Source organism: Vipera ursinii (genome assembly GCF_947247035.1).
Source record: "Vipera ursinii genome assembly, chromosome: 1".
Classification (NCBI taxonomy): Eukaryota; Metazoa; Chordata; class Lepidosauria; order Squamata; family Viperidae; genus Vipera; species Vipera ursinii.
The window spans coordinates 1,777,250-1,796,224 of record NC_139512.1 but is presented as its reverse complement, the minus strand read 5'-3'; the positions used below and the strand labels follow the sequence as shown (position 1 = coordinate 1,796,224).

At 42.4% G+C, this 18,975-nt stretch overlaps 1 protein-coding gene across 2 annotated transcripts in view; it reads right to left on the bottom strand.

The window, feature by feature from the left end:
• PGPEP1 (pyroglutamyl-peptidase I) overlaps positions 1 to 18,975 on the bottom strand; it is a 37,922-nt gene that overhangs the window by 9,661 nt on the left and 9,286 nt on the right. For both annotated transcript variants that reach the window (XM_083350124.1, XM_083350123.1), the window contains one exon: positions 1,543 to 1,659. In XM_083350124.1, the coding sequence (XP_083206250.1) occupies positions 1,543 to 1,659 (117 nt within the window). The remainder of the gene's footprint in view (positions 1 to 1,542; positions 1,660 to 18,975) is intronic.

Sequence of the window (18,975 nt, the reverse complement as noted above, 5' to 3'; positions counted from 1 at the left end):
GCCACACTTCTCTGTGCATTAATGATTCACCTGTGGAGATGGTTACCAGCATCAAATTCCTGGGTGTGCAGCTAACAAGGAGGCTGGCTTGGTCACTCAACAGTGAGAAACTGGTGAAGCGGGCACAGCAGGGCCTGCACTTTCTGCGTCGCATGAGAAAAGCTCATCTTCCTTCCCCTGTTCTGACCACTTTCTACAGGGGGACGATTGAGAGCATCCTGACATACAGCATCACAGACTGGTTTGGGAGCATCACTGCTTCAGACAGGAAGTTGGTGCAGACAGTGGTGAGGATGGCCAAAAAGATCATTGGCAGTTCCCTTCCTCCCTCCCATCCAGGACATAGCACAGAAGCGTTGTTTGAACAGAGTCCGTAAGATTGTCTGGGACACGACACATCTTCACGACCTGTTTTCCTTGTTACCTTCTGGGAGGAGGCTTCGTGGTATCCATAGCAGAACATCCACATTCAACCATACATTCACAAGCATTAACCTTGTGAACTCTCAGGCTTCCTCCTTCCTTTATATATTCAAGTTGGACAGTATTTAATATTTTAAAGGTAAAGGTTCCCCCGCACATGCGTGCTAGTCGTTTCCGACTCTAGGGGCCGGTGCTCATCTCCGTTTCAAAGCCGAAGAGCCAGCGCTTGTCCAAGGACATCTCCGTGGTCATGTGGCCGGCATGACTAGATGCCAAAGGCGCACGGAACACTGTTACCTTCCCACCGTAGTGGTCCCTATTTTTCTACTTGCATTTTTACGTGCTTTCGAACTGCTAGGTTGGCAGAAGCTGGGACAAGTAACAGGCGCTCACTCTGTTACGCGGCACTCGGGATTCGACCCGCCAAACTGCCGACCTTCTGATTGACAAGCTCAGCATCCTAACCCACTGAGCCACCGCATCCCTTTATTAAATATTTTACTGTTATGTATATGTAGGGGTGTGGGTCTATACATGTGTTGTATTTTAGGCGTGTGTCCTGTGTCTCACTTTGAGAGCGGGCAACTAAATTTCATTTTTGATGTGCACCATTGTGCCCACAGTAAAAAAAAAAAAGACAACAAAGATTATCTTATCCTTCCTGGTCCCAGCTCTGAGACAGACTGAGACTTGTAGTTTTTATTTTATATATAATGGCTAATAGCTCCCAACAAACCCACCTTCTACGGTTTTTGGCCTCATTCCTCTTAAAAATCATCAAATCCTGTCTGTTTTGTAAAACATACGCAGCACAGATAGAACAACAGAGCCAGGGAAGGGAAGTGGTGGTATGAGTCCAGCTCTATCCATTGAATTGCTTAATTCCTGCCCCCAAGCAGAAAATATTGCTGCCCTCAGCCTCCAAAGGATAGTTTCTTTCTGGTCTTCTCCTGACACAGGAATGAGTCAGACAAACAGGAAACCTGGCTCCATCTTCTGCCAAGTGGGTGAGAGGCCACAGCCCTCCCTCCAATCAGGGTTCTCCTCGTCCCCCATGATTGCCCCTCACCTCTAAATCAGGGTTTGCAAACTGAGCCAGTTTCACTTCCCTTCACTCACCTGTGGGCTGTGTTTCTTCCACAAGGCGGGAATGAGTCTCTGCACAGCCTGATACTCAACAGGAATCTCGTAGACGTGTAGATCCACATCCTCTCCGAGGCCCATTTTCTCCAACTCCTGGAAAAGGGAAGAAAAGGTTTCAAAACAAGTTGCTATCAAAAAGGCTCTCACAGATGTGTTTTCTCTGTAGGTGCCCCAGCCCTTTGGAACAGCCCCCCCTACACATACACACCTGAGATGGGGAGGGGGATGGAGGATGTGAAAACCTGAGTCTTCTCCCAAGCATTGGGCTAGAATGGGGTTGAATCAAGGGGTTAAAATGAGGTATTTTTTATGTTGTTATTTTTATTGGTTGCTCTGAGCCACGTATGGTTGTACTGTGAGACAGGTGGCCATACAACTTCTTTAAAGAAACAAGGGACTTCCACTTAGGTCCAACCATAGTTATTTGGGTACATAGGCTAAAGGGAACTCATCATATTCAGTGGCAGTCTACTTCTAATTATCAAATGTTGAGTCGAGTGGGCTTCTGTGTGCTGATTATGCCCTTGCTGGTCTCAGCAGGTGGCACTACCTAAATAGGGCTCAGCTCAATTAGGATTTGGCTAGAGGTGCCCAGGAAAGATCAGAGCTATAATTAGAACTGGGAAGTCAAAGAAGCAGGTCTCACCAAAAAAAAAAGGAAAACTATCTTTTTCTTTTAACAAGAGGGGCATTCTATGAAGTTACTAGGATTTACACTCAACTCAGGGAAGGCTGTAATTTTTTTCTATCCCACAAGCGCACACAGTAGCAAAACAAATTATAGCAGCATTAACCACAGTAAGAAGGATCTGAAATAAACATTATCCTCCCTCCCTTCCTCTCACTGAAGCAGGTTTTCTCAAACTTGCAACTTTAAACTGTGTGGACTTCAACTCCCAGAATTTCCCAGCAGGTAATGATGGCTGAGGAATTCTGGGAGTTGAAGTCCATACAGCTTAAAGTTGCCAAGGTACAGGAAACACTGCATTAAAGAAATGTTTACTTATTAATCATGCAGATTGTGACTAATTAAAAGGAAATCAAAAGAATCTGCAGACAAGCAAATAACAGGAAGGGCTATTTTGGGATGGTGGACATCTGGCTTTTGATATGGATAAGGTTTAAAACCAAGACATCTGGAGGATACTCGATAGTGAAAGCTAGGTTACTGTCCAGCAAGAAACATCTCTATTGCCTTTGATGTTGTAACCCCCGCCATGGATTTTGAAACCCGGGTGCTCTAGGAGATGGTCATAAAGTTCCTTTGGTATGGTTTACTTGGGGAAATGATTAGATTAGATTAAATTAGATTAGATTGATTAGATTAGATTAGATTAGATTAAATTAGATTAGATTGATTAGATTAGATTAGATTAGATTACATTAGATTAGATTAGGATGGATAGATAGATAGATAGATGGATGGATGGATGGATGGATGGATGGATGGATGGATGGATGACAGACAGATCTCCTTCATGATTGCCTGAGACTAGCCACGCTGTAAGCCCAACCAAAAAGTAACAAAGGAGGTTCTTACATGAAAATACACAGAAGTGCAAAGGAGAAAACCTATATATGCATTAGAAACAGATATGTATTTGAATAATAATTCCATTGGATAGCTATATAAAAAACTGTAACTATTTACTGCTAAAATATATCTTTTTCATTGCTGCATTTTTTCACTGTTTTTTAAAAAACACTTTCTATATGTCCTTTATTTTCTTGACAGTTATTTCTATGTTTGTAAAAACTCACAGACCACCACATAATCCCCTTTTCCCATTATCAGGAGCTTTTTTCTAAAAGGAGGGGGGGCGGAAAACAGACTCATCACTCTGGGATTTGGAGCGATGCAAAACAACTCAACTTGTGTAAAAGTGGTCAAAAATGCAGAAGGCAGAGCTCCATCTATCCCAATAATGACCAGGAAACAGAGGCTCCCTTAGGCTTGGCATAAAGGAAGTTGCAGCCCAACAAAATTTGGGAAAAGCTGTGTTGTTTTTTAATTGACAGTTCAATATTTATACTTATAAACCATTCATGAATAGGGAGCATTTCCCAGAGGCCTCCCTTCTGTGTGTCTGGGACAGGAAACAGGAGGAATGTCTTTTAAAGAAAGGCACTGTCTATGAAGGATGCAGTCTTTCCCTCCAAGCATCTCACGATTACGGTGGGGTAGAAATGTGATATATAAGTAAAATACCCATAGAAGAAAGAAGGGCAAAACCACACCTGCAGTAGCATATTTATTTATTTATTTATTTTATTTATTTGTTTTATATGCCGCCCTTCTCCCGGAGGACTCAGGGCGGTGTACAGAGCAAAGTAAGTATACAATAAAGTAATAATAAAACAAATAAAACCCCAAAATCTATCAGGCCAGGCCGGCTTGCTGGAATAGATAGGTTTTTAAGTCACGCCGGAAGGTGCGAAGGTCGGGGGCCATCCAGATTTCGGCTGGCAAGCGGTTCCAAAGGATTGGCGCACCCACCGAGAACGCTCTCCCCCTGGGGGCCACCAGCCGGCATTCTCTGACCGGTGGCACCCTGAGGAGGCCCTCTCTGTGGGAGCGCACAGGACGGAGGGGTGTTGACGCTGGCAGTAGGTGCTCCCGTAGGTAATCCGGACCCATGCCATGTAGGGCTTTGTATGTCATCACTAGCACCTTGAATTTCACTCGGAAGGCAACTGGAAGCCAGTGCAGCTCACGGAGGAGAGGTGTAATATGGGAGTATCAGGAAGCCCCCAAAAGTGTTCGTGCAGCTGCACTCTGTACCAGCTGAAGCTTCCGAGTGGTTCTCAAGGGCAGCCCCATGTAAAGAGCGTTGCAGTAGTCAAGACGAGAGGTCACAAGTGCATGGGTGACTGTACGTAAGGCATCCAGGTCCAGATAGGGTCATAGCTGGCGCACCAGGCGAACCTGAGTGAAAGCCCCCCTAGTCACAGCTCCTATGTGATCTTCTAAGGAGAGCTGTGAATCTAGGAGGACACCTAGGTTGCGAGCCCTATATTATATAAAGATAAGCAAGAGTACACCATATACACCAGGGGTCTGCAACCATGACAGTTTTAAGACTTGTGGACTTCAGCTGGCTGAGGAATTCTGGGAGCAGAAGTCCACAAGTCTTAAAGTTGTCAAGGCTGCAGACCCTTGATGTACACACAGAGAACTGTTTGCATTCAAAGCACTGTTTACAAACTGAAAACATCTGAAAACTCTTTCCCTTTCTGGATGCAACTAGGCTACAGATGCCGACAGGCAGTGACTTTATCAACAACGATCAATATAATATTACTAGTATATACATGGTCAGTGCTTTTTTTGTAAAAGAAAAAGGTGCCGGATCTCACACATGTCATACAACCCGCCTTGCCTACCCCACAAGGTTCCATCCAAAAAAGGTGCCGGAACTCCGTTCTGAGCGTTCTATGAGAAAAAAAGCCCTGTACATGGTCCTTGACTTTAAAAAGTGACTTGTTTCTGTTTTTCACACTTATGACCATTGCAGAATCCCACGGTCACATGATTAAAATTCAATACTTGACAACTGGCTCATATTTATGACGGTGTCGGTGTCCTGAGGTCATGTGGTGATATGTTGTGACCTGCTGACAAGCAAAGCCAATGGGGAAGCCAGATTTACTTAACAATCTTGCTACTAATTTAACAACTGCAGCGATTCACTTAACAACCATGGCAAGAAAGGTCGTAAAGAAAGCTGGCTGAGGAATTCTGGGAGTTGAAGTCCACAGGTCTTACAGTGGCCAAGTTTGAGGGGCCCTGCCTTAACTGAAGATCATGACTAAGAATGATGGAAGTCAGCTCTCTATGGGATTCCTCTGAATTGTTTCCATGATTTTACCTCAACAACACAGGGAATCCTCGACTCATACAACCACAACTGGAACTTCGGTCGGTAGTGATCCAGTCGTTATGTGAGTGTGACAACGCCCTATTTTATGAGGGGTTTTTTGCCACAGTCATTAACCAAATCCAACTTCCTCCACTAACTTTGCTTGTTGGGAGCTGGCAGGGAAGGTTGCAAACGACGATCACATACGTCAGGGGTCCTCAAACCGGGGAATTCTGGGAGTTGAAGTCTTAAAGTGGCCAAGTTTGAGGACCCCTGACCTATGTGGTCCTGGTATGCTGCGACTGCCATAAATACACAATGGTTGCCAGGCTCCTGAATCGCAATCACATGACCGCAGCAACACTGCAACGGTTGTAAATGCAAGCACCAGTCGTAAGTCACTTTTTTCAGTGCTACTGTAACTTTGAACAGCCACTAAATAAATGGTTGTAAGCCAAGGACTCCCTGTAAGGGACACCCTGGTGCTTTCACCCTGTACGATGCAGGCTCCTCAAAATGATAAGCGAAATTCTGGGACACAGTTTATTTTCTGCATGACCCAGTCAAGCATCAAAGACTTGGGGTCAATGATCTGAGCCAGAAATAGGGGAGACGTGATAGCAGTGTTCCAGTGTCTGAGGGGCTGCCACAAGGAAGAAGGGGCCAGGTTGTTCACCAGAGCGAAGGACGAGAAACAATGGTTGGAAACTGATCAGAGAGAGAAGCAACCTGGAACTAAGGAGAAACATCCTGACAGTGAGGACAATCAACCAGTGGAACAGCTTGCCTCCAGAAATCGTGGGTACTCCATCACTGGAAAAGTTTAAGAGAAGACTTGGACATTCACTTGTCTGAGACACTGTAGGTTCTCCTGCCTGACCAGAGGGCTGGACTAGGAAGATCTCCAAGGTCCTATTCTATTCTATTCTATTCTATTCTATTCTATTCTATTCTATTCTATTCTATTCTATTCTATTCTATTCTATATTCTATATTCTATATTCTATATTCTATATTCTATATTCTAAATTCTAAATTCTAAATTCTAATTCTATTCTATTCTATTTATATGCTACTTTATAAGAATGGGAAGCTCTCTCCAGCCTCAGTGCTGCAGCCTACAAATCAAACTGGATCATACTGCTCAGCCAAACTGCTCATTTGCTTTCTTCTTTTCCCCTTGTCTTCCTAACGTGAATAGCAAAATGCAACGGTCACTGGACAAGCCCTTCAGATTACTCTGTCACCAGCGGTGAAGGCTAGGAAGCTAAAAGGAATAAATAGGTAATTCAAAAGTGCAGCCTCCCCAACCACAAAAATACTGCCTGTCGAAGGGGCACAAATTGCAAACGTGTCTCAGGGTCTATCCTGATACAGGATGCAAGGACAATGATTTGCTCTTAAAATTGGAGGCCACATTTATAGCCAGAGACCTAGGGCTGGGTGGTTAAGAAAAGTGTTTTTATAATTTGGAGAGCTAGTGGGAAAATTAAATGAGAAAGCAGTGGAAAGGGTTAACCTTCCCCTTCTCTTGCAAAAAGCCTAATCTAATGAGCTCCGAATCTTCTATTGATTTTGAAGGGGGGGGAAAAATCACTAATTCTGGAGGCATCTGGTTGACAAGAGCTGAAAGAGAATAAGTAGCCTGGGGGACCACTTTGGTATATTAGCTGCCATTAACCATGAAAGCTAGAGGGAAGCTATATTCAGACGCAGTCTATCTTAGAAGAGCAGAGCAAGGAACACTGCTGCTTATGGGCTTCAAAGCTGGTGAAAAGATTCACTTGCGTTCATTTTTAATTCCATGAACGAGGAATTCTTTAGTTCTTGTCACAATAAGAACTGCAAGTTCAAGAAAATCAAGAGCCTTACAGCACCTTTTATGGCTGCTGCATTAAAAGATATCAGCTTTTGTCTTGGTTGCCATAGTTAGTCCTCTACTTATGACCATGAAAATGGGACTTACAACCCAGTTTCAAAATTCCAATGTCTGCTCCTCACACTCAAGTGACTATGTTTTGAGTGCTTAGCAACCAACCCATATTTATGGCCATTTATAGCATGCAAACCAGTTTCTGGCAAAAAAAACCCCTCCCCATAGAGAATAATGGGTTTGTGTAATGACTGCAATGTTTGCTTTATGATTGCTGCATTCACTTAACAAACACCACATACAATTATATGCTGAGGCGCACAGAACGCTGTTACCTTCCCACTGAAGTGGTACCTATTTATCTACTCATACTTGCATGCTTTTGAGCTGCTAGGTGGGCAGGAGCTGCGGCAAGTAACGGGAGCTCACCCCATCCTGCGGCACTCAGGCCTCCAACCCGGACTGTAAGCTTTCCAGCTGACAAATTCGGCGTCTTTAACCGCTGAGCCATTACGCCTCCACCTATTTATGTTTAACAGAACATAAATAACTCGAATAACCTATCCTGTGCCAAACCCAGGAAATATTTATTAAAGAACATGCAAGTCATCTTCCTCAACAGGAAATGCCCTCTGAGACCACAACTCCCAGATTCCTCAGCACTGACAGTTGGAGAACATGGATGTCTCTCCCACTGGCCTCCTAGTTGTCATTTCTACAAAGTCTTGGATTCTTGTATGCACACAACTTTTTCAGATCCAGCACTGTGGCTGCACCTGGTATTTTCACTTTTCCTGAAGTGGAGAATGGAAAAGAAATGTGAAAAAAAAACAGCAAAGATAAAACTCATCAACATCTTTGCAGATAGCCAATTCCTGACAAAGCCCTGACTTTCTTTTTCTGGCAGCCGGAAATATCCAGGATAACTAGCGTGGCTGCATCATGAGCAGCCTAGCAGTATCTAATGCAAAACACTTGTCAACTCAATGGGAAGCAGCCGACAGCCCACTTTTTCCTGTCTCCAGCCTGCCAAAGCAATGCTCTGCCCGAACTTTGAACAAGATTTAAAATGCCTCAAGAAAGACTGTGCAGGCAGAGCCGAAAGCAGAGGACTCCCAAAACATTTTGAGCTATTCTCACACCCACTGAACCAGTCCAAACCTGGCACCTCACTCTGAGCTCTAGATAGAGGTCCCTGGGAATGGAAGTAAATATACCATACATGATTCACTGATATTTTTAATAAGGGTGTCAAGTTAAAACCAGAAACCATTTCCAGAAAGGGAAAAAACATGTAAATATAAAAATGGGGTGACTGAGAATGAGAGAGAAACTATCAACCCAGAATTGCCAGACCTGATGAATTAAAGATTTTTTTAAAAAAATAAAATAAAAATCATTCTGCAACATCTGGTCAATGATGCAAAGCAGCCTTCCTCTCACTCCTCTGACAGTCTAGATTTGCTTGGACTACAACTCCCAGAAGTCTACTTGTTATCTTTGTTCCAAAGCAAAAGGTGAGCAACTGTGGCCCCTTCATGACCTGTGGACTTCAACTCCCAGAATTCTTGAGCCAGAGTGTTTCTGCTGCTGGCTCAGGAATTCTGGGAGTTGAAGTCCACAGGTCATAAAGGGGTCATAGTTGCCCAACCTCTGTTCCAGAGTCTCAGACCTGCAGTCTCCAATGGACAAATATGTGGAATGGAAAACTGTGAGAAACACCAGTGCTGAATCAGCACTGAAGGCTAGTTTGGGAAATTGAAAAATATTATGAATTCCTGCAAGACAATTGGCAAAGCATTCCTGGACTGCTGCTGCCAAGAACATCAGGTGGATGTAAGGAGAAAGTTGTTCAGACTTCAAACTCAACACAATGGAGATTTTTAAACTGAAACAGATCTGGAAGGCACAGGTGGAGAAAGGCTGATTGAAAGGTGAAGTGGTTTGGGACCTCAAGGTCCAGCAAAGTACAACGACTCTCAAGAGTGCTAGCAACCAGATGACTGCAAGGAATATAAATCCTCCCATTCTCCACCATTCGGTCAGAACCAAAACAGCTTCTTGGAGGAGAAGCGAAATGTCTTCAAGGAAAAACAGGAACGTCCAATTCTCTTTTGAAAAAGCACCTCTGGGATAACCATGACCTGGATGACTGAAAATCTCCATGTGGGGTCCTTGGTGCTCTCCGAACTTGCTTGTTTTCTTGCAAACATTTCATTATCTAAACTAGGTAACATCATCAGTGCAAGTAAGGAATGCAGTTTGCTGTCAGTTTATATCCTGGTGGCCTGCTCAAGTCAGTGTTGGTGGGGCTGATCTTAAGAGATTCTTTGGTTGGATTGTTTACTGTTGGCTTCTTTGGCAGTTTCTTGGTTGGGGGATTGTTTGTTTGTTTGATGTTAATCTTGGAGTTAACCTATGCTGATCAGGGTGCCGATTGTTGGTGAAGAGATGCTTGGGTCTTTTTGTTCCTTTTTGGGCTGGGTGATATATCTTTTGCACAGTCTATAGACCAGGGGTCTTCAAACTTGGCCCTTTTATGACTTGTGGACTTCAACTCCCAGAATTCCTCAGCAAGCATGCCTGGCTGAGGAATTCTGGGAGTTGAAGTCCACAAGTCATAAAAGGGCCAAGTTTGAAGATCCCTGCTATAGACATTGTTAATGCCTGTGTGTCTATTGATGGCTGATTTGTCACAGTGCCAGGCTTCTAGAAATTCCCTGGCATTTTTGGACTTGGCTTGGTCTAGATTGGTCACATTTTCCCAATTGAAACGATGGTTCAATCTGTCTATATGAGAATCTCCACAGACTTTCAATTAAGGAGATACATGTGTACTATTTGGCATCTTTATTAAATTCACAATGCAGTTTTAAATGTTTTTTAAAATATTTAAACATTTTTCAGATAAAGGGAAGTTTATATACGTTTATTCAAAGAAACATAATTTATTTGAAGCTTTTTTGAGTCTAGTTTCTCCCTGTGAAGCACGGTTACATTGTAAAAAACAAAAATGCCTTAGTTTTCTACACCCAGAATTGTTAATATGGCCAAAACGAGAGACAGATGCAAAATGCTAAGAACAGTTATTTTTGTCATCTATGATGTAAGAAAAAAAGTTGAAAAAAGGAAAAGGTAATTGTTCTCAACAAAAACAAATTATTAAAGAGCCTTATTCTCATCAGCGCACTATTAGGAACTAGCGATGTATAGTACCTGGATACTCAGTTAACATTTAACACTGCAAACATTAAACTGTGCTAGTCTCAGATGTGGCTGACTGTCTTTCATTTAAAATACATTTGCTGCTTTTTGGTTTTCTTCCAATGTTTTCCATTGGAAAAACTAAGCAAGTTCCCAGGAAAAAAAAATCAAATTTCTTGACTTTTTGCATTTTGGTTCATCCTTTTCTAATTTAAGACTTCCTCTGTTCTAAAGGGATTCCTCTGAAAAGTCAGGGATTATATGCTTGAGTGACAGTAGATAAGGACAGCTGGGATCCATGCATGAAGCAGTAAGTTGGGAAGAAAGTACAAATAAAACGTAACAAAAACCGCTTTACTAAAAATCAGACCATTTTAGAATTTAATCTAACATTGCCTATTTTGATCGTTCAAGAAGAGATAATTCTTCTCTATTTCCTGCTTCCCAAATCTTCTCAATTGTGGGCTCAAGGCAGGTTGTTGGAACTAAAACCAGGATTTTCTGTACACCAACTATTCTTTTGTTAGGATTCAAGACTCCAAGACTTCCCTGATGGTTCTCCCTAAACTGTCCCAGGACACTCAAACCCCATCTTTTGTGTAACTTTCCCAAAGATCATGTTGACCATCACATCTCAAGTTGGGTGGTTCCGATAAAGGAGTGTGTTTGTAGCTCAAGATTGAAAAGGGAGGGGGCGTTAGCACTTATGTTACCTAGGTTGGGAAATGAAACATCTGCAAGAAAACAACCAAGCTCAGACAGCACCAAGGACCCCTCAAGTTGGGTGATAAGTCCTTCTAAAGGTAAGCTCAACTATTTTTGTTTTAATGTGGGTTTTAAATTAAATACTTCTATACACAAGCAGGATTGTTCTCTGTATAATAAACAATTTTCCTTTGTTTTTCAGCTTACATAGCAATTTTCGGATGCAGCTCAGGGCCACATTTAAAGCTTCACACAATATTCCAGAACTGGAAATTCTGTAAAAAGGTAAAGGTAAAGGTTCCCCCGCAAATGCGTGCTAGTCGTTTCCAACTCTAGGGGCCGGTGCTCATCTCCGTTTCAAAGCCAAAGAGCCAGTGCTTGTCCGAGGACGTCTCCGTGGTCATGTGGCCGGCATGACTAGACGCCAAAGGCGCACAGAACGCTGTTACCTTCCCACCGTAGTGGTCCCTATTTTTCTACTTGCATTTTTTACATGCTTTCGAACTGCTAGGTTGGCAGAAGCTGGGACGAGTAACAGCGCTCACTCTGTTATGCGGCACTCGGGATTCAACCCGCCAAACTGCCGACCTTCTGATCGACAAGCTCAGCGTCCTAACCCACTGAGAAATTCTGTACCCGATTCTAAACATTAAGTAAAGAAAAGTAAATTGGATATGAGGAATACAAAGAACCAAAACATGAAATGCACAATACAAGTTATTTGAGGTGGAGGACGGGTTCGGTGCACTGTTCAAGCAAGAAAAATTGAACAATTCAGAGCTTTGAAGTTTCTTCTGGACATCAGAAGCAGACTAGATGACACAACTGGGCTACTTTTAAGTTACCGCTGTCTTAATTCTTTCCTTGCTTTTCAGTCTAGTTCTACTGTCTACTGTTCTTCTTTCTTCTGACTGAGGAACACAAGATGTCTGGAGGGGAAGCCGGAATTTGCACAAAAGGAGTTTAAAATTGGTTTACTTGAAGAGCTTATTCTTTTTTTAAAAAAAATCAAAATTTGAACATTTGATTTCTTTTTTTAACCCTAGAAAAACAGGGTTACCAGCTACTGGAGAGAGGAGAGACAGGGGGGTGTCTCATGGCAGGCAAGTTCCAGAAGCAACAATAATAAATCACATGGCTGGGCAAAGGCAATTCTGGGTCTTAACAGTGCATCATTATTGATCCGCGTCTGAAATGCTTGGATTCATTAGCAAAGGCAGGGGCTGGAAGGCAATGTTCAAACACACCACGACAGAAGTTATAGTTATAGTTATAGTTTATTTGATTTATATACCGCCCTTCTCCTTGGTAGGACTCAGGGCGGTTCACAGGGCATATATAAAAAACAAAAAACACAATACAAAAATTAAAAAAGAATTAAACCCTTGCCCAATAAAACAGTAGTACAGATTAAAAACAATTAAAAAACCCATAATCCCCATCAGGCCAGACCAGCTAATTCGAACAGATGGGTCTTCAGGAGAGATGCAGGAGAGATGGAGGAATATGATCCTGGTGAAACACCAGGCAGAGCGGGTCCTTTTAAAGTAAATGTTTCAAGATTCGATTCCTGATGTCTCAAATTGCAGCACAGACATTGCATCTGAAAGTAGAAAGTACCAGACATAACACACTGGCAATCTGTATTGGGGGGGGAGGGGGGGAGGAAAGAGAGAGAAGCTTTCCAGCAAGTCCTCATTTCTGATTTCCCTTTGAAGCTCACAGGGAGAAGGGGGGAGAGAAACCAAACCTAAATGAACTATTTCACCAGTCCCCAAATCTTTGTGTGTGAGTTATCTACCTTTCTTGCAAACTGGAACTGGATGCATCACCCCAGTTCCGCTAACTGGACATTCTCTCAACTCCAGCTTGACTTCCACACTGAACAGAAGGGGGGGGGCTTGAGTTAGTGTTACATTTTTAAGAGCTGCCACCGAAATTACCTACTGCCCTGGTGATCTCGCCTATTGCAAAAGGCAGATGTGACATGCACTCAAGCAGACCTAAGAGTCCAAGATCAGATACCTGCGCAGAGGATGTTGACATGTAGCAAAGTAAATTCCCATGCATCAGTTCCTATTGGCATGTTCCAAACCATGCAGTCAGCCCATGATTTATATGAATAACTCACACTGTCTTGCCCATGTTATAGCCGATAATTCTATTTCTGCTAATGACATACCATGTTGCCACAAAGTAAATAGAGATGTATAGGTTGTCTCTGACAGCTGGAAGTCAAGCTCTGGCATTTTCTGCCTTCTGTAATTCTACCCAGCTTCACTTAGATGTGTGTTCAGTCTTATTTCTCAGCCATGAAGACTAGACTCTTCCCTTCCTTGTTAAATGCGATAACTGAAGTCTAAAAAAAACATTTGAGAATCACTTTTTTCTTATGCCTCGGTGAAGCCCTAAATGGCAAGTGTTAAAAATATGATTGATGCAGAATAGCAAAACAAAAACATAAAATCAATAGAATAGTTTTTTCAGAAAGATGAACTGTTTAGCCTATATCAAGCAGATGCAATTTCCACAAGGGACAAATACAACTTTTTGCAAAAAATACATTCCTGGGGTACTTATAAGTTAATAAGATCGTGTTGCTTTGGAGACAAAATAGCTCACACAGGTAAGCGACCATATAGCAAATGAGCGACAGATAAGAGAGGGGTATATAAATGTAATAAAATAAATAAATAAATAAATATTTCTGACAGAGATATTTTTGTTTGATTCGACCCGGCCAATGTCAGCAATCAACTGCAAATCAAGGCAATGCATTAGCTCAATAATTATTTTATTTCAGATCTGTCACTTTCCTATGTTTCAAAACATTTATTCTGGTATGAAAATGAAGCATAGCCTGAATAAGGAGCAGCTAATCTGGCTCCTCTGAAAGGGCTGCCCAGTTGGGTGTGTGTGTGTGTGTGTGTGTGTGTGTGTCTAAGAAGTCTGAAAGTATATTTTTTAAACTAAACACATTCCTTTGAAGTAGCCATACTTCTATCATCAAAGCTTCAAAAAGTATTTTTCTAACTTTCTGATTTGAAAACAGCTATACATTAAATATCAGCACACAAAAAAGTCTGAAGGCGTTTTAAAAAGAAAAGTTTACTTTTTACTCTGCGTGGAAAAAAATTCAATTGATGTGCAACTATATAAATTATACATTCTCTCTCAGTATAGGACTTATACTCAGTTATAAAGGAGGGGGGGGGCAAATCAGTCAGACAAACTTATTATCTGCTGCCTTGTGTACCTGACAAACAGTAAAACTGAACGTGTGTGACCGATTCCCTGGCCCTCCACAATGGGCTGCTTTGTGAGTTTCTAATATCCTTATCTGGCCTGTCTAGACACTCTGACAGCAATTGTCCATGCGGATGTCGGGACGCGCTCTGACCTCACTTCTTGCCGGCTTTGGGAGGGGGGGTGTGCGGGAATAAAAGGCGACAGGAGCCAATTAACTTCACAGTCTAGAGGGCACACCTGGGCCTCTAAGCAACCGGCTGGGCTGGAGGCAAGCAGGAAATCAAAGTTACCCCTTTTTTAAGAAGCAACTTGGAAAGCAAGTTCTCCAGAACAACAAATAGCACATTTTAACTTCGGAGCCCCAGAGGAGAGGGAATACAAGCATTTCAAATTCAGAAAAATTGTCCCTTTTATTATTTTTTTTATAAATGAATCTTTATTTACATTTCGTGTTAAAAACACACCATACACCAACAAACACCAAAAATTTTTTTACAATATACAAAAAACGAAGAAATCGAAAAATTGAAAACCATTTCAAAAATTTCACATTATATCTACTTCTAAACTAACAATTATATTCCACTCATTAAGTCTCTTATAACCATTCAACTCCAAAGCTTATTCATTAACAAAGACTATATCACTTCACTTTTGACCAGCCTCCAAGCCACCCTCATTTCTTTAATCTTTTATCCATCCAAATATACCATTTATTCCATGATAGAAATGCTGGTGTCTCTTCTTTACCCTTCAACTTCTTGGTATTTCATTCAGCATCTGTGTGTATGTGCAGGTGTGCGGACAGGCACACAAATGGGTTTTTGTTTCTTAGCAGCAGATCACGTTCCGACTCAAACCTCTCTATATTTTAAGCCAAATGAAAATAACTTTGCTTAATATTTGTAGACGATACGACAGCAGATCCAGAGGATTTTTTCCAACCCATTCCTCTTTGGCTTTTTTGAAGATTAAGCCATGGTTTTCCACCAACCAATCCCCTTCCCCCCCCTCCCCCCGCTCCATGTCCCCTTGAGCATTTTCAAGTCGGACAGTCCAGGACATGCATTCAATGGCAAAGAAATCCTCCAATAAGAGAAAGGAATTGGGGGAAAGGGGTCTCTTTCTTTTCTCCCCCCTTCTTCCTTTATAGCTTTAGGATGCAGGATAATGCCCAAGACGCAATAAACCAGGAGTCCGCTTAGCCTCCCTCAAACCAGGGAGGATTTACAAAGATTGTTTAATTGATTTTTTTGTCTATTAAAATGCAGATCACACTGTCTGGAACTCAGAAACTCAGACACAGGTCTTTGTGTCCACTCAGCTCCATGAAGTCTTGTCTGCCACAGGCACAATGCTTCAGTTGCATGCGTTCAAAGGCAGGCTGTTCCCTTTCTTTTGTCTGGGCCTCTTCAGGCTGGGGACAGAATTGTGTGCAGTTTGTTGCACACAAACATGCTCAGGGGAAACTGCAGGCTGGGAGGGGAGAGGGTTTTTTTTAAAAAAAGAAAGAAATAAAGAAAAAAGAAAGAAAGAAGCAAGCCAAAGATTCTCTTTAAATTGAGCAGAAACTCAAGGAAACCCAACAAACCTTCCGCAAGTTTACTCAGAGGTATGTAACCTTGACTTCCAGGAAAATGTGCACTGAACTGCAGCCACAAATCAGTAAGGGGAGGGGATGGAAGGATGAAGGAAGGTCTCAATTAATTGGTCGTTTTAAAATATAAAGTCTCCCAAAAACATTGAAGAAATACAAATGGGAAGAGGTTTTCGGCATTCTTCCTACTCTCAAGCAGGCAGGAATGACGATGAGAGGGTTGGAGGCCCAGCCAGCAATAGCAACACACTATGCACATACTGTGTTCCCCAATTCTGCCCAAAAACATAGGAAGTTAATCATAATCATAATAGTAAAGTTGGAAGGGACCTTGGAGGTCATCTAGTCCAACCCCCCTGCTCAGGCAGGAAACCCTATACCATTTCAGACAAATGGCTGTCCAGTCTCTTCTTAAAAACTTCCAGTGTTGGAGCATTCAGATTGTTCCACTGATTAATTGTTCTAACTGTCAGGAAACTTCTCCTTAGTTCTAGGTTGCTTCTCTCCTTGACTAGTTTCCATCCGTTGCTTCTTGTCCTGCCTTCAGGCGCTTTGGAGAATAGCTTGAGTCCCTCCTGTTTGTGGCAGATATTGAGATATTGGAACGCTGCTATCATGTCACCCCTCGTCCTTCTCTTCATTAAACTAGACCAGACATGTCAAACACAAGGCCCGGGGGCTGGATCCGGCCCGCAAAATGGTTTCATGTGGCCCGCGAAGCCATCCTGGAAACAGTGAGGGAACGGCCCCCACTGCCTTGGCCCTGGCCCAGAGACCCTCCTCCTGCCAGAGACCCTCAGATCTGTCCCACTCCTGCCCAGGCCCCCATAGGCACCCTTGAGGCGAACGATGTAGAGCTGGCCACGCCCACTCAGTAGGCCACACGCACTCTAGCCACGCCCACCCAGTAGGCCACGCCCACCCTGGCCATACCCACCCGGCCCCCTGAGGGCAACCGCAATGCTGATGCGGCCCTCAATGAAATTGAGTTTGACACCCCTGAACTAGACATACCCAATTCCAGCAGCCAACAGAAGAAGGGAGATGCCTTTGGGAGGACCATGGTTACTCAATTAACTTTGCATGGCATCTACTCTTTGTGCAACACTATTATCCACATTAGAATCTCAGCTGTCACTTTTTTTTTAACTGAAAAGCTTCATGCACACTAGCTTGTCCTTCCATACATCAACTAACTGGTTTGATTGCTCATCTTCTGCACCTTCCCTAACTCTACTACTCTGTGCCCTTCAAGATATAGCACATAAGAATTGTGTGAGCCCCTGCCTTCAGTTCATACAGTTGGATCTGGGATTCCTTTGGATGCTTCTGAAACCAGGAAGAATCGTCCAAACTCCAAGATTTATTTTACGATGTACTTTATTATCAAAATTTTCAGGGCGACGCACCATTTACAAATGCACATACAGTAAAATCATTTTAAAAGGAAGTATTTGATGACACATCCCACAGATTAGTCAAGGGGGGGATTACTGAACTCTTCAACAAAAATGCCTGCTGGGGAAAAAATATGTCATCTTAAGTAATTAAGTAATAGCTTCAAAAATAACATTTATATTACCAGCATGCTTATGCAAGTTTGGGCAAATTTTACATCTATTCAGATCACTTTAAAAATCCCCTACAATTAACTAAGGCAACAATCTTACATACACTTCATAGCAAGCCCCACTGAATCCTGAAAAATTACTTTCCAAGGAAATATACGTAGAACAGGGCTGTGTGACTACACACATACAAAAAAAACACAAAAAAAACCTGGATATGAAAACAAAGATTTATTAACTTAATTTACACAATTAAAATCAACTTAGCACACATTTACACTGTACAATAACAGAAAAGGCATCTAATTTGGCTCCCAAAGTTGTGGGCCCAGTGACAGCTCACCAAGTATATTATTAAATAGACACCCTTCTCTACCACAAATGCATGCTTGGTAGCCAGGATTATCTCAACTGAGGCTCACCTCCACCCTGGAGACAGTGGGTCTGTATCAAAGGCAACTGTTTTTTTTTTAAAAAAAAAAACCAAGGAGGAGACACACAAACATAGACAGCTGCAAGCCAGACATCTGGCTTGCCATTAGTTGGCAGCAATTGATTAAAGTTGGGGGGTTTAATTTAAAAGCATTTGAGGAGAGTATTCCCAGAGCTCCAAACTCAGAAGGGGGAGGGAACTGGCAACCAGGAGAAAAGATGCCGTATTCCTTAGGTCACCCAATGAGCTAGGCTGAAACGTTCTTTTCAAGGAGGATCACATTTAGCTTCACAGTTGCACAATATAATGCCATATCAAGCTAAAAAAAAAGAAAGGAAAAAGCTCATAGGCTAACTACACAAATTTCTATTTCTTATGGACAGCACCGAGCACAGAAGGCTGATCCTGGGAGATCTCCGCTGCGTAGTATAAAGTCCTACTCTTACTGCTACGGTATATTTGCAGAAACTGGATTGAATGATTAATGCCTCCTGAGAATCTTAGAAGCTAGAAGGACAGGAAAGCAAAACTGGCTCCACCGAAGACAAGTGAGATAGTTGAATGTTTCATCTTTTGGTTGAGGGATATATACACACACACTCACCTATATAGACACATACATATTGTTTAATGGCAGGATCATGGAAAGTTGAGGGATTGCAATAATAATCATGTACGTTTAATCACGTACGTTGGCAGAGAATTTCAGGAGCAAATGCATGGCACAAAAGCCCCTCTTAAAGACCAAGTCTGGGAAAGAAGAGAACAGGATTTACACCCAGGATAGAAAAGAAAAAGTAAAGCAGGATGATGAAAAAAAATTGGAGGGGAAGGAGATGCAGGGGGTTCAGGAAAAATACCTTAAACTTTAAAATAGAGCTTGGAACAGAGGCAACTTGATGTGGTTGTAAATTTGAAAG